At 41.3% G+C, this 14,891-nt stretch overlaps 1 protein-coding gene across 4 annotated transcripts; it reads left to right on the forward strand.

Moving 5' to 3' along the window:
• The first annotated feature begins 3,933 nt into the window (after positions 1-3,933).
• smarcc2 (SWI/SNF related BAF chromatin remodeling complex subunit C2) lies at positions 3,934-14,053 on the forward strand. Of its 4 annotated transcripts, XM_030729186.1 has the most exons (27): positions 4,010-4,120; positions 4,730-4,849; positions 4,951-5,036; positions 5,158-5,239; positions 5,751-5,843; positions 5,990-6,059; positions 6,146-6,215; positions 6,378-6,453; positions 6,625-6,869; positions 6,999-7,123; positions 7,238-7,291; positions 7,496-7,533; positions 7,624-7,754; positions 7,918-7,989; positions 8,102-8,215; positions 8,304-8,457; positions 8,547-8,663; positions 8,780-8,842; positions 8,985-9,243; positions 9,695-9,856; positions 9,983-10,044; positions 10,150-10,270; positions 10,356-10,519; positions 10,625-10,759; positions 10,881-10,889; positions 10,968-11,249; positions 11,997-14,053. In XM_030729186.1, exons 1-27 carry the CDS (start codon positions 4,010-4,012, stop codon positions 12,078-12,080), a joined length of 3,099 nt encoding a protein of 1,032 aa, XP_030585046.1. In that variant the 3' UTR covers positions 12,081-14,053. The 4 variants fall into 4 exon arrangements, with proteins under 4 accessions (XP_030585044.1, XP_030585047.1, XP_030585046.1 ...); XM_030729184.1 differs by having other exon boundaries at positions 3,934-4,120; positions 5,164-5,239; positions 10,881-11,249; XM_030729187.1 differs by having other exon boundaries at positions 3,972-4,120; positions 10,881-11,249.
• The last annotated feature ends 838 nt before the right edge of the window (positions 14,054-14,891 follow it).

Below are 14,891 nucleotides of genomic sequence, written 5' to 3' on the forward strand. Positions count from 1 at the left end.
TTTTATGTCGAGCTAGAGAACTACAACAAAATATGATATATAGTGAAATTAAACAGACTTTAAACACAGTATTCCAAATATAGTATGCAGGTTATTCAGGATTGTGTCAGTCACAGTCATATATAACCACACAATCTTGCCAAATGGGTGGAAATTTGGTGGCTTTAATGGAACATGCATCAACAGGCATTATTTCCTTTACTCACACAGCTATTAACTATTTCTGTTTGCAGTATTTAGATAATCTGTAGCTCCACTAGTGCCTTCTTTACAGTGGGGCTTTGACCTGAATGCTAACTTTAACATCCAAACAGGCACAGAATGCTAACATGTTGATGTTTTAAAGGTTTTTATGTTTCATTAATATAAGTATGCTAAAATGTTTTAGCACTAAGCACAAAGTTCAGCTATAATGAATAATGAGCTGTGGTTTAAAGAGTTTGTACAGGCTGCCTTTGCACTGCCTGCATATATCCCATATAGACGGTGGAGCCTGTGTCTACAATTAAATTGCATCACACAATGCCTTGTGAATCTCTTTGTTTCAGCTTTGTAATTAAAAAGTTTGTCACTCAAAATTCTTCATGAGTGAGCCGAACATAGTAGTGGCGCAAATAGTTACTGAAATGTCAGAGATTTGTCAGAATTGCAGCTGCAGCAACCTGTTTGAAGAGAGCTTTCCCATTAACAGACTTGTTTCTTCACCTGCTGCTGCTTCCGGCCCTCACCGAAGCCACCCAGTGAAAGTGGAACATTGAAACATGAAAGGGAGTCTCACCTCCTAGGAATAAGAACAAGGAAATGGATCTTTAATTAAAGGTGAGAGCTAATACTATTCAGATGAGGAGATTCTTGCTGAATATGGAGCAGACAGGGGGTAAGGGGAATGCTGCACGGGGGGGGTGGGGGTTGTTGGGCATGTATCTTGCCAGTGTCTCCCCCCCTCTGAGTCTCAGCACTCCCTCTTCGCAGATTCCAGCGTTAAGTTAATTGGACAGGGAGAGGAGAGGGCTGAGGAGGGAAGCGTTCAGCCCCATTAGCAATCCCCCTGTGGAAGGCTGAGCCGAGAGGATCACAGACTCACAAATAGGAGGATTAAAATAATCAATAGGCTTCACTCTCTCCTTCAGCACAGGCGGCCCTGTGTACAACACACACACACACACACACACACAGACACACACACACACAGACACACACACACACACACACACACACACACACACACACACACACACACACACACACACACACACACACACATTATTACAAAAGTATGCACACACACACACGCTCATGAGCAAATACAAACACACTGAGAGTCTGAGGAATACTAGTTCAAGCAGCACTCCTCTGCCCAGTGTTGAGGACTTTCAGAAATTAGTCTGGGTCATGCAAGATTCACTCACACACACACACACACACACACACACACACACACACACACACACACACACACACACACACACCTATTCTCTGCTAATAAAGGTTAATTTAGCCTCTGACTAAACAAAGACCAGTTAAAAGGTCAGAGACATGAAAACAGTCTGACATTCCTATATTTTATATTTTGCTCATTTATTTCTGCACTTTAACGGCTGCTGAATTTCCTCTGATGCAAAAGGCTTTTCCTGGATTAGCTTATTATGACAGAATGGGTTAAAAAAAAAAACAGCAGTCTTGTGATACTTCAGTTTGTAGAATAATGATGGCTGTGTCAGTGGCTGTTTATGTTTTGATTGCATTTCTTTTCTGCATATCTTGTCATATATATCTACTGTGATTTTTGCATTGATATCGGATATGTTGTATAATTAGAAGTCTTGTTAAAATGTCGACAGCATTAAACATGTGACGTGTATGCATGAATTAGGCCTTTTGCTGCAGTAATTAAACTAATACATATTTACACATATTTTTTTATTGAAAACAAAAACTTTATAAGAGGAAATCAGAGCAGAGGAAAATATCAAAGTATTTCACATAATAGGGAATAGTAGAAAAGAAATCTACACTTGCACTTAGCTGAACCAAATCTAGAATCTAATTTGAACTTTTGAATTCTGACAGTGCTCACCGCCTTTTTCCCACATGACCTTTTTAAATGAAGCACTGCACAGTATAGACTCCTCATGTGGTACATACAAAATACTGCTGAGTTTTTAACCAGAGAAGAATTTTTATATGAGATTGTTAATTTGAGTAATTTTTTTGGAGGCCTAAAAGAAAAATGTAAAAGTGCCTTTATTTCTCACCCGGCTGAGGTGGGGAATTGATTTAATTTTTCCAGAAACATATAACAGTTCATTAGACATGACACTTAAAACTAGAGCTTAAACTGAGATTTGACTCCTGCTGTCACACCCTGAGTTTCTTGATGCAAATGCTTTCACAATTTAAGTCAGACTCACTGACTGACAACACATATCTGATTCGTGGGAATTATTATCAAATTAATTATTAAAACTACATTTTTTGGTCAGCAGAATTTACTCACTTATTCTTCTATTTTTTTATTTTTTACAGTCTGACATTTAAGAAAAAAAAAAAACTACTTGCCTCAGGTGTCTCATGAGCACACTTACTTACCTCCTGTTGCAGGGGGTCATTTAATTGCTAAGGAGGTCATTCACTGCCTTTTTTCCCCCACACAAATTTACAAGTAAGTGCTATATTTTAGCTTCCCCCTGTAGCCCATTCAGGGCATTGGCATAATCAGTCTCCCTATCCTTTCTGGAGTGGATGCACAAGATTGGCATCAAAGTAACTGTTAATACTGAAAAATGTTTTGAGTGTCCAAGATGCCACTAACTCTGCAAACTGCTGTGCATCCCTTGTTAACATTTATTCATTACTGTGGTCCATGTTTGTTTGGCTTCTGTAGATTTTACTAGTAACATAGACTACCTTCAGTGTCCTTCAGCGTAACTCAAAGCTCTGCTAAAGTTTGCTTTTGGTCACTGAACTATCCACCTGACACAACTGAGCCTGACTCTTATGTAAGACTCCCATCAAAGATTAAGACAACCGCTAGTGAGAAATTAAATTGACATTAAATTAACAGGACGCATTTTTTAACCCACCTCATTGAGTGTTTTCAATACAATCCCTGACTGGTTGCGAAAAATAAGATTAAAATCATGAGTTTGGTTAAAAAAACAAAAAAGGAGTGCTTTAACTTTTAAATGTAGAAAGTAGGGAAGTTAATGATCTCTGGCAGAAGTTTGAGCCCTCTCTGTCATTTTTAGCCTATTTTATACTTCATTTTACTCAATTAATTATTTACTTTACAAATAAAACAGCAGTAAGTTAATAGCAAAGCAATAAAGATCAGCTCCATCTCACCAAACTGCAACATTAGAGCACTGATAAAACATCACTGATGATAACAGCTATAATAGAGTTACCCCAAGAAAACTTACATTTACCTTGAATTAAAGTTAAAGTAAATGAGATATTATTATATTATGAATGCTTAATATTGTAGGCAGCTGCTTTAAACCCAGTCTGTTGTTGCTGTGGTGTTTGGAGCACAAATACCTGCTACTGCTGGTAAGGAAGGCAGAGCAGAGACTTTACTTTCTGAAGATCTGCAGAAAGAACCACCTCACCCAAAAAACTGCTTGTGTCTTTCTATCTCAGCTCCAAGAGCATTTTAACATACTGTACCTGTGTGTGGTTTGCCAGATACACAGTAGTAGATAGGAAAGCACTCTAGAGGGTCATCACCTCTGGCCAGAAGATGATCAGATGCCCTCGCTAGAAGATCTTAACCCATTGCCTTAAAAAATAGGAGAATTCTTTAAATCTTTTTATCAAAGAGAGGATAGCATTATTATTATTATTATTTTATAATAATTATTATTGGAGGATAAAAACAATATCTACACCGCTGCGCACCCTGCTGTACTTTGGTTGTCAGTACAGTTCCTGAGCTGTCCAACAGCTGCAGTAGCGCGCTGCGGCCGCTGGGCGGCAGGCAACTTCGACTAGTTGTCTGCAGGCAAAGATGGCGGTGCGGAAGAAAGACGGCGGCCCGAATGTAAAATATTTCGAAGCGTCTGATACCGTTTCTCAGTTTGATAATGTCCGCGTCTGGCTGGGAAAGAATTACAAAAAGGTACCGACCGCATGTTTTGTTATCATACTGAGAGACCTTCCATTTTTCACCCCGAAATATGTGCACTTACCTATTGGGCAGAGGCAGTGACAAAGAGAGGAGGGAGGGTGCTGCTGAGCGTCCAGCTGTTTGATTCACTCGAGCCGGGATACAAAAGGATGCTGAGCCAATAGCTGCATCAGATGCAGCCGCTAATGGCAGCTTCTCTGAGCACTGTTGTAGTTAAACCGATCCAAAAGAAACACATAGTCTGACCTCAGAGGATGGATTTTTGCTCAAGGGTGACTTTAGCCAGTCAGCCTGCTAGCTAGCTAGTAAGCTAATCGGCTAACGGTGAGGCAGCTCAGATCCAGATGTTGGCTCTGTGGCGCGCCGCGTTCACTGAAGCCACGACCGGAGCTGAATAACACAGAGCATTGTACTGGTGTTTAGGCACATTGATCAAATAAAAATAATAAAAAAGATTGTTTCTTTCATAAACCCCAATTAAAAACTAATGGTTATCAATATCTGTGACTCCATCCCCTCCTCATATATCAATTTTCACTGAAATTTCCAGCACAATGGAGTTCATTTCTGTGTTTGGTCACGTGTGAATTTTCCTCACAGTACATTCAGGCCGAGCCCCCCACCAACAAGTCTCTGTCCAGTCTGGTGGTCCAGCTGCTCCAGTTCCAGGAGGAGGTGTTCGGACGACATGTCAGTAACCCTCCGCTCACCAAGCTGCCGGTGCGTGTCATAGATCTTTCTGTCTGTTACATTCACAAATATAAACATCATTTGAACCCCCAGTGCTGTCATTCTGAATGTGTTGTGTTTTATCCCTGCAGATGAAGTGTTTCCTGGACTTCAAGTCAGGAGGGGCTCTCTGTCACATCCTGGCTGCAGCCTACAAGTTCAAAAGTGACCAAGGATGGTAAGACTTTCTTTCTAGCTGACTTAAGGCTTCTGGGCTAGTGGCTGTTAAGTTACAGCGTTCCGTTAGATATTGGCTATGTTACCGTTTCGTGTGTAACTCCAGTCTAAATTCCTGGTAGGCGCAGGTTTGACTTCCAGAATCCATCGAGGATGGACCGAAATGTGGAGATGTTCATGACGATTGAGAAGTCCTTAGTGCAGGTGAGTTTTTATATATATATACACTAGAAGTTTATCAGGAGTAAGTTTTTGATGGTTTTTCCTGTTGCAGGCACCAGTTTTAAATATATCAAAGAAAACACTGTGCTCCAGAGGTCGCAGGTTTTCTTTGGTCACGCTGTATTTCTGAAGCATTTGGTAATCAGGCTGCCTGAGCTTTACAGATAGAAATAATAAAAGACACCCAGTCATGTGACCACAGTAATCCTGCTTAATCAGTCCTGCAGTTTCACAAGATCTCTTCATTTGCTGAGGCATTCACTTATTTTTAATTTAATCAAGATCATAGGACAGGGGTGAGCAATTAAAATTCCAAAGAGGCCACACGAGGAACCTGGAATGTTGTGGAGGGCCGGACCAATAAGCTTATAAAGAGATCAAATTAATTTTGAGCAGAATAGAGTTTAGCGTATTGTATTGTATTGTAATGTATATGCCCTTTTAATATTTAAATTGATTCTTGTAAATGATGTATCTGCTCCGTTTCTTCCAGAACAACTGTCTGACTAGACCCGTCATCTACCTGAGCCCTGACATAGAGCCAAAACTTCTGGGGAAACTGAAAGACATCATCAAAAGACATCAGGTGTGTTTTAAAGGTGCCTTTCAAGCAGAACATTTACTGCAAAGGCAGAAATGAACAGATTTAAGTTACATTAAAGTGTTTTTAGTCTTAACCCTTGTTTCCTTGTATTACACTCACTGATCAGTTATATGGGTTGTCTCTTGCAGGGCTCAGTAACTGAAGACAAGGCCTCCAGCTCCCATGTTGTTGTGCCTATTCCTGCCAGTCTGGAGGAAGGTGAGGTCTCGTCTCGGTAGGCATTGTTACGAATTTTAGTGCATGGGTCAGATTTGCGCTAACATCGTACAATCTCTTTGATCCAGAGGAGTGGGTTCGCCCTGTGATGAAGAGAGACAAGCAAGTGTTGCTTCACTGGGGGTATTTTCCTGACAGGTTTGTTCTGAACTGATGCACAAGTAGATATAAACACCATGCAGCTCACTTTATCTACTTCACTTGTTTTCTTAATATGTCTTTGGTTTTTGTAAGGTTAAGCTGATATAACTCCTCCTGCTGTGTAATCAGAGCTTCAACCCTATTCCTCTCAATGTTTAGTTATGACACCTGGATCTCAGCCAGTGAAATTGAGGCTGCAGTAGAAGATCCTCCCACCCCAGAAAAGCCCAGGAAGGTATTTGTTGTTGCTTTATTCTGTCTGTGTTAATCTGCCTTAAGTTAAACAGCCTGAATTTAATCAAATATTCAGCCGCTTTATTCCGGCTACATTACACTTGCAGTATTTAAATCCAAGGATTTCCTTTTGTCTGTGCAGAAATAGGATGTGGTTATTATTTGTTTACAGGTCCATGCGAAGTGGATTTTAGATCTGGACCAGTATAACGAGTGGATGAACGAAGAGGACTATGAGGTTGGCGAGGGCTGTCCTAAGAGGAAGAGGATCTCCGCCAAGACCCTGACAGATGAGGTGACCACACCAGATGAGCGGAGGGACAAGAAACCTGGCAGTGCCAAGAAGAGGAAGCGCTCGCCGTCACCCTCCCCCACCCCACCACCTCAGGAGAGCAAGAAAAAGAACACCAAAAAAGGGTGTGTGGAGAGACACGTCCCGATGCATGATGATGATCTTCCCAGATATTAAAGACTCCTTGTAAACAAAACTAGGGCTATTGGAGAGATGACTCAATATGCATTTATTTCTTTCGTGTTTGTCGACAGCCCAACCACCCCATACACCAAGTCTAAACGGGGCCAGAGGGAGGAGGAACAGGAGGATCTGTCCAAGGATTTGGATGAAGCCTCACCTGTTCCAGCATCTGAAGAGGGAAACCCAGCAAAGACAAGTATACAAGTTTGCATCCATACAAATATCAATAAACTATATATCAACATATATATATATTACACGTATATGTTATTAAGACATTGTGATTCAAGACAGTTCTGTCTGCCTGCAGATAATGCCAAGAAGGACTCTGATTCCACCCCAGTCAAAGGAGGGACAGATATGGGTGAGCTTCTAAAAATGTTTGCCTAGTTTTGTCTCACCTGCACAACCATTTTTAACCACTGCCAACCAGTTTCAAAAATGCTCTGCCAAACATCACAAAGGCTTGTTGTAATTCACTGTTATTTTCCAATAATATCCAGTAATAAAGCATTATTGATTAATCTACTGACACGTTCACCTATGACTATTTTGTGTGATTTAACAGATGAGCAAGAGGATGAGTCCATGGAAACAACAGGAAAGGTAATTAAACAATTAATAGTACACATAGCAAAGTCTTGGATGTAATTCTGTGTGTGAGCTCAAATGTTTGTGTGTGTGTGTGAAAAACAGGAAGAGGAGGAAGGCTCCCCAAGTGTGAAGGGTGAACCAGTGAAAGGCTCAGACCTCCATGAGGACAATGTGACAGAGCAAACCCATCACATCATCATACCGAGCTACGCAGCCTGGTTTGATTATAACAGGTAAGAATAAAAAAATTTTCTGCACTTCAGAGGAAAAGAAGAGAAAACTGGTTGATACTTTTTGTTGAAATGAAAAGCAGCACTACACAGAGTGTAATTAGAAAGTTGTATGGGTCATCCATTAGTGAGGGAGATTACATACTTATAGCTGTTTTCCCTCCAGTGTCCATGCCATCGAGCGTCGAGCCCTGCCAGAGTTTTTCAATGGGAAGAACAAATCCAAAACACCTGAGATGTAAGTGTTTGATCATTGCACAGCACAGTGTTAAATGATTTAATTCTATGTGTTTATCTGAAGATTTAGCTGTCAGATATTTAAAAAAATTCTGTGCACCTCTTTGTTTCAGTTATTTGGCATACAGGAACTTCATGATTGACACCTACAGACTGAATCCTCAGGAGTACCTGACCTCCACTGCCTGCCGTAGGAATCTGGCAGGAGATGTGTGTGCAATCATGAGGTAAGTGAAGGACAGGTATTTCTAATCAACATTTACAAATTCATTTGCTGCCAGTGATGAATACACCAGACTTCCTGTCCCCACACAGAGTCCATGCCTTTCTGGAGCAGTGGGGGTTGATTAACTACCAGGTGGACTCTGAGAGCCGGCCCACACCCATGGGTCCCCCGCCCACCTCGCACTTCCACGTCCTGGCAGACACTCCATCCAGCCTGGTGCCCCTGCAGCCCAAGACATCCCAGGTTTATATACACATGCACATCAACACAAATGGACATGTGCGCGCACATGTTTGAGGTTATTTTACATTTGTTTCTCTTTCACTCTGTAGACCCCTGCCACCCAGCAGATGATGTCATTCCCTGACAAAGTGAAGGACAAGCCAGCAGATTTGCAGAACTTTGGGCTGCGGACTGACATGTACAGCAAGAAGACAAGCTCTGCAAAGGTACAAGTCCAGGAGGGTGGATGACAGAATGATTGTTTCTCTGTAACGTCTAATTACTCACCATAATATCAGTGGTTTATCATGTTAACAAGGTGATGGCCATGTTTTGTGTGCAGAGCAAGAGTGCAGCAAGCTCCATGAGGGAATGGACAGAGCAAGAAACACTACTACTACTTGAGGTACAGTCAGTCAGTGTTTTAAATCAGCGTTGTGACAAAAAAAAACCAACATGAACATAATGTAAAATGAGCCACAGTGATGTCATAATAGAAAGTATTATCATGGAAAGATGGCATTAAATGAAGCTCTCACTTCCCTCAGGGTTTGGAAATGTATAAAGACGACTGGAACAAGGTGTCCGAACACGTGGGTAGCCGTACACAGGATGAGTGTATCCTGCACTTCCTGCGGTTGCCCATTGAAGACCCGTACTTGGAAGACAGCTCCTCATCCTTGGGCCCGCTGGCCTACCAGCCGATACCTTTCAGCCAAGCAGGAAACCCTGTCATGAGCACTGTGGCCTTCCTCGCCTCTGTAGTCGATCCACGTGTGGCCTCAGCTGCAGCCAAGTCTGCTCTGGGTGAGAAGGAACTTCATTTGAAATTTCCCAGCTCTATGGAAAGCAAAAACGGTATCTTTGTGTTGTTGCAGTTTTGCAGTTTGAGCTAAAAGGAAGTGCCTAATCGGGCACTGAAAACATCAACCAGTAATAGGCAAAAAATTAAGATATCAAAATACATTTGAATTTTCTGCAATGAAGGCATTGTAGGAAGAGTCTTCATGCATGTTAAACAACAGTTTTTCAACACTTTACGAAATCTTGTTTCATTAAATACGTGGGACCTACAAATGCCTCTATCTGTTTAACAAAAAAGAAGGCTGCACCGTTGTCTTCAAATACAAAGAATTTATAGAACCACTTTTCTTCAGCCAACAATTTTGTTCATTTTCAATCTACTAAAGGTCACAAATCAGTCAGTGTCCTTTATTTTGGTTCACATCTTTAACCGTGGTCTGTCTCTCCCAATCAGAGGAGTTTTCTCGTATGAAGGAGGAAGTTCCAGCGGCGCTTGTTGAGGCTCACGTGCGGCGGGTGGAGGAAGCAGCGAGGGTCAGTGGCAGACAGGACCCTTTGTATGGCCTGGAGGGCAGTGGCATCGCAGGGACTGGCCTGGAGGAGGGAGACAGGCCTGGTAGGATAAACGCACACAGCATACAATGTGGAAAATTGTATTGCAAAGAAAACTGAAAATGATGATAATAAAAGTTGAGTAGTCAGAAAAGGCTAAATAAAAGGTTGTGGCTTCCCTTCTTTCTAGATGAAAACAGTGATGAAAGCAAGAGTGACAGCCAATCAAGTGAGGAGAAGAGAGAGGCCAAGGTATGATGGGAGTTCACTATAGTATGTTGTTGTAGATATTTTTTTTTTAGTTCTACTGTAAAAGTGCTGTGGATCATATTGTGCTCTGTTTACTTTGCCACACAGGAGAGCAAAGATGGAGCGACTGAAGAAGAGGAGAAGCAGCCAGAGAATGGGAAGAAGGAAGAAGAAAGAGGAAGAGAACCTGAAGGAGAGAGAGAGGCAGACAAAACAGAGTCTGAAATGGGTACGAAAAGGGTTTTGTCTTTATAAGATGCTGGAAACAAAAAAGTTCTGGTCTAAGGTGAAAAAAAAACATTTGTTTCTCTTAGGTGATGGGGAGAAGGAGAAGGATGGAAAAGAGGGAGCAGAAGAGGGACAGCGAGAAGGGGAGAGCGAGGGAGAAAGGAAAGCGAAGGTGGAGCGTGATGTGGGAGAGGGGAACCTGGCCACTGCTGCTGCCTCCGCTCTAGCAGCCGCTGCCGTCAAAGCCAAGGTGAAGTTAATTAAATCAAGGTCTTAACTTGACAAATCTTGAATCATGTGGGTTTTTTTTTTCTTCTTTTGTGTAATCTGAGATTCTTCATCTTTCTCCTCACAGCATCTGGCTGCAGTGGAAGAGAGGAAGATCAAATCTCTGGTGGCTCTGCTGGTGGAGACTCAAATGAAGAAGCTTGAGATTAAACTGCGACACTTTGAAGAACTGGAAACTATCATGGACAGAGAGCGGGAGGCTGTGAGTGAGGAGTTTTGGGATATGTAGTATTAAAATACAGCAAATTCTTAATTATGTTATATGTAGGGTGGATAGTGTGCTGTTTCCCATAGTCTAGACATGTCTCTCTGTCTCTGAGCAGCTGGAGTACCAGCGTCAGCAGCTGCTGGCTGACCGTCAGTCCTTTCACATGGAGCAGCTGAAATACGCTGAGATGAGGGCTCGCCAGCAGCACTTCCAGCAGATTCAGCACCAGCAGCATAGCCAGGCAGGGGGTCCTCATTCCACCCAGGCCACCTCAGGTCCGCCACCCCAAGGCCTGGCTGCAAATCAGCAAGCTCCCAGCACACCAGCGCCACAGCCAGCCCCCAGCCCCGCACCACCAGCTTCTTCAGCCCCAGCTCCTGAGTCCCAACCACCTCCGGGCGCTCACACCTCGCCACCCTGTCCCCCGGGGCAGGCCCCAGCTGCTCACACCAGCTCCAACACTACATCTGTACTCCATGGTGAGGTAGCAGCTTTAATAGTAGTTAATACATCTACTTTTGCTGTCAGTTCCTCCTACAGCATAGTTGTAATATTACATTTTTTATACATATTACATTTATTAGTGATGGACATGTCACCAGACATGTGCAACAGTGCTAACCACCACGCCACCGTGCTGCCACGGTGCCAGTACTCATTAATCTATATGACTCATAAAATTCAACTAAAAATTGAACAGCTTACAATTTTCTACAAACTAGCTTGGCGAAAACAGATGTCTCTGTCAGTCATTGTGAGAAATCCTGAAACAGCTTAAATATTAGATTTGATTCTTTCTTTCTATTAGCTGAGGGTTATTTCTAAATTGATGATGACAATTCTCTGTGATGATGACACACAGAAGATTATTCATTCTTTTATTTCATCCTAATGACACCCTAATATAATATCTGATCTAGATAAGAACCTTCAGGGGCCTAAAATGTTCCTGTGTGCCAATATTGGTTGTTAAACTCCTGGTCAGTGTAATTATATTGGTCCATATTGGAAAATTATATGCCAATCCTTTTTTTTTTCACTTGTCTTAGCAAAGCCCCCTTGGATTGTTTACATTTGGTTCAGATTGTAGCTGTTAAGCTCTGCACAGGTCCTCTGTGTCATCAGCAAATCTTCTGATCAGGACTTGTTGGTTGATCGTCACTTGAGACTCAGAACCAAAGATATGTGTTAGCTCAGAATAGATTTGTAACATTTTTCTCCTCCCTCACAGAGCCCACCGCCCCTCTCCCCGGAGAGACGCTCCACCCCTCAGCTCCGGTCCCTCCTCCACAGTGAGAAAAAGCAAATTGCCTGAGAATCTGAATGACTCTGACCACTTTGAATCCTGCCTGTATCATCTGAAGCGAAGAAGTCATCAACCGAAGGAAAAGAACTCATTTTACATTTTCAACATTTTTTTTGTTTGTTTTCAACAGGACTGTTTATTTGAGAAAGAAAAAAAAAACATCAGTCAGTCCACCTTTGTGTTGACTCCGTTAGAAAAGAAGTCCTTTTTTAAATTGAACCGACTAATGAAGAAAATTGATTTTCATCCTGCGTGTTCGACTGTGTCTCACTTTGGAATTTTAAGCTTGGCAGCAGCGATCTGGTAAGCTTAGATGGTCTTACCAACATGCTGGCACTCAGAAGAAGAGAAAAGACTCATCTCGTGTTTTCAGTGTTTTGGAAATTGTTGCATTTATTTTCCTGCAACAGTTTGCCACAGCTAGTGAAGTCGTGTGCTTCCTGATCTCTCTAGCGTCCCCCCCCCCCCCCCCCCCCCCCGTACTGTAGGTACTGATTAAAATATATGTAAGACAAAAGCACTTTTAAAATGTTTCCATAGGTCGCATTGAAAGACTTGAAGCAACCGTGAAATTTAACTTTAGCACTTATAACTTTTCCTTGTCTTAAATACAGTTTTGGAAAGCTAATTGGGAAAATAAATTTTTCCTCTCTTTATTCAATTGTGTCACATGCACTAACAGGTCACGTCTGACACGAAGGTCGCATGTCTAAAAAATCTGGAAGGAGTGAAAATGATTTGAATCAAAAAATGCCACATTGAAATTACTTTAACTTAGTGTGGATGCAGTTTGGGAAAAATGTACTGTAAACTGGATTTTCTGTTACAAACACCTCTCTCGTTACCCTCTAACGATAATATGGGAACTATTTGAAAGTACTGACAGCCTGAGGTCCTGAAAAGACCTCTTTTTGTTATAGGAGGTTAATTTCTCCCTCATTTCAACAGCACTTAGAGAAAAACGCAACCATGGCGCTTTATGTTTTACAAGTGCAAATGAACTTGAAGCATCCTGTCTGTGGTTTTGTGAGGAATGTAATTTTGTCTGAAAAGAAAGTCTGGGAGTAATACTGTTAGCGACCACGCAAGCGTTTATTGGGATTTGGACTTTGTGTAAACTGCTAAGCCAAAATGTTTTGTTTTTTCCTAATCCTGTTATCTCACATTTATTCAGTGAGTTTTATTGTGGTTGCTTGGGAAGTGAAGAGGATTTTTTTAGCAGCTTAGTGCATTTCACATTAAAGATGGAAGAAATGCTAACGCTGTCAAATACAAGGGAGCACCTTAAACAGCTGACAATGGAGAATTGTGTCCTTAATATCTGCAACAATATCCTCACTTTGTATCCTATACATTTATATATTTTTTACTCTGCTTTTTGCCATCTTCTTTCTTTGATATGTCAACATTGTAACTGTATATTACCTTTGTAACTGGTATTTACCCTCTCCATAGTTGTGTGTGATTTGGACAGGACTGCTGGATCTGTCTGAGAAGTGACTGTGAGCATGTGTGTATGTGAACGCATGCCATTAGGATCTGTATGACATGTTACCTTTCAGTTTTTCTTTTTCAGTGCCATTTTTTTGAAGAATTTACAAGAAAAAAACATGCTTTGTTCTGCACATCATGTCAGTATCATGAAATATAATCCAGTCAGATGGTGAAACTTTACAGTCGATGTCCGTCAAGCCAGTATTGCAGTCCTCACCACAGTTGTGAGCATAAATGGACTTCTTTTATCTGTATTATTACATTGTGTGGATTTTGTGAAATGAAATAAGTGTCCGTTCAGTTTCTATATGTTTTTCACTATGCCGAAGGTAGCAGCAGTTCCATTGATTATTATACAGTAGAAAAGTTTCCTCTGTAAATCATCGCGTTTGTGCTGACAGTTACTCTGGCAGTTTGTATTAAAAAAAATGTCAAAACAGGTTTTAATTACAAAAATGTTTGGGGAAAAAATAAAGATGTGAAGAGGAGACATTGTTCAGAGTGGTTTGTTGACTTATACAAGAGATTTAAGAGGGGTCGTTTTCTCTGTAATCGTTGTACGGTCTTTACCTTACAATATAAAATGCCTTGAGGTGACTATTGTGATTTGGCACTATATAAGTAAAATTGAATTGAATTAAATATCGTCACCTTCTTAAAACAATGACCAGTGTCATTTTTTAATGAAAGTTTTATTTTTGCCTAAATCATATTTTAAATGTTTGGTTCATTTTTTTGTCTTTTCTGGAAAAAAAAATGACATAAGCCATTATTTTAAGAGGGTGAAGATATACAACTGGCAAACTAGCTAATTAATGTTAAAAAGTATCAACATAATTTTCCTGCTGGACATGCTGGGTTTCCTGTGGAGCCCACATTAATGGGTTCCACTCTGAGTTGTCCCAGCAGGAAAAGTTCAAGTGTAGCCATAGAAGAACAATCTGGCAACCTAAAGTGTAAAATTATTCATTTTCTCATGAGAAACAAAATGAACACACATGTACTCACTGGATGCTTTATTAAGTATTACCTTGCTAGTACCAGGTTGGACCTCCTTTTTCCTTCAGAACTGCATTAATTGTTCATGGCACAGATAGATGGTCATAAAGGGATGGACATGGTCAGCTACAATACTCAGTTTGGGGTCTTTAAACAATGCTCCTTTGGGCCTAAGGGGCCTGACATGTGCCAAGAAAATATCCCTCACACCATTACATCACCACCTCCAACCTGAACCATATAAGTCTGGATGGATCCAAGCTTTTAGGTTGGTTAGACTACGTTTGTACCCTACCACCTGACTGTGGCAGCGGGAATCAAGACTCA

The sequence above is a fragment of the Archocentrus centrarchus genome, chromosome 5, assembly GCF_007364275.1.
Source record: "Archocentrus centrarchus isolate MPI-CPG fArcCen1 chromosome 5, fArcCen1, whole genome shotgun sequence".
Lineage (NCBI taxonomy): Eukaryota > Metazoa > Chordata > Actinopteri > Cichliformes > Cichlidae > Archocentrus > Archocentrus centrarchus.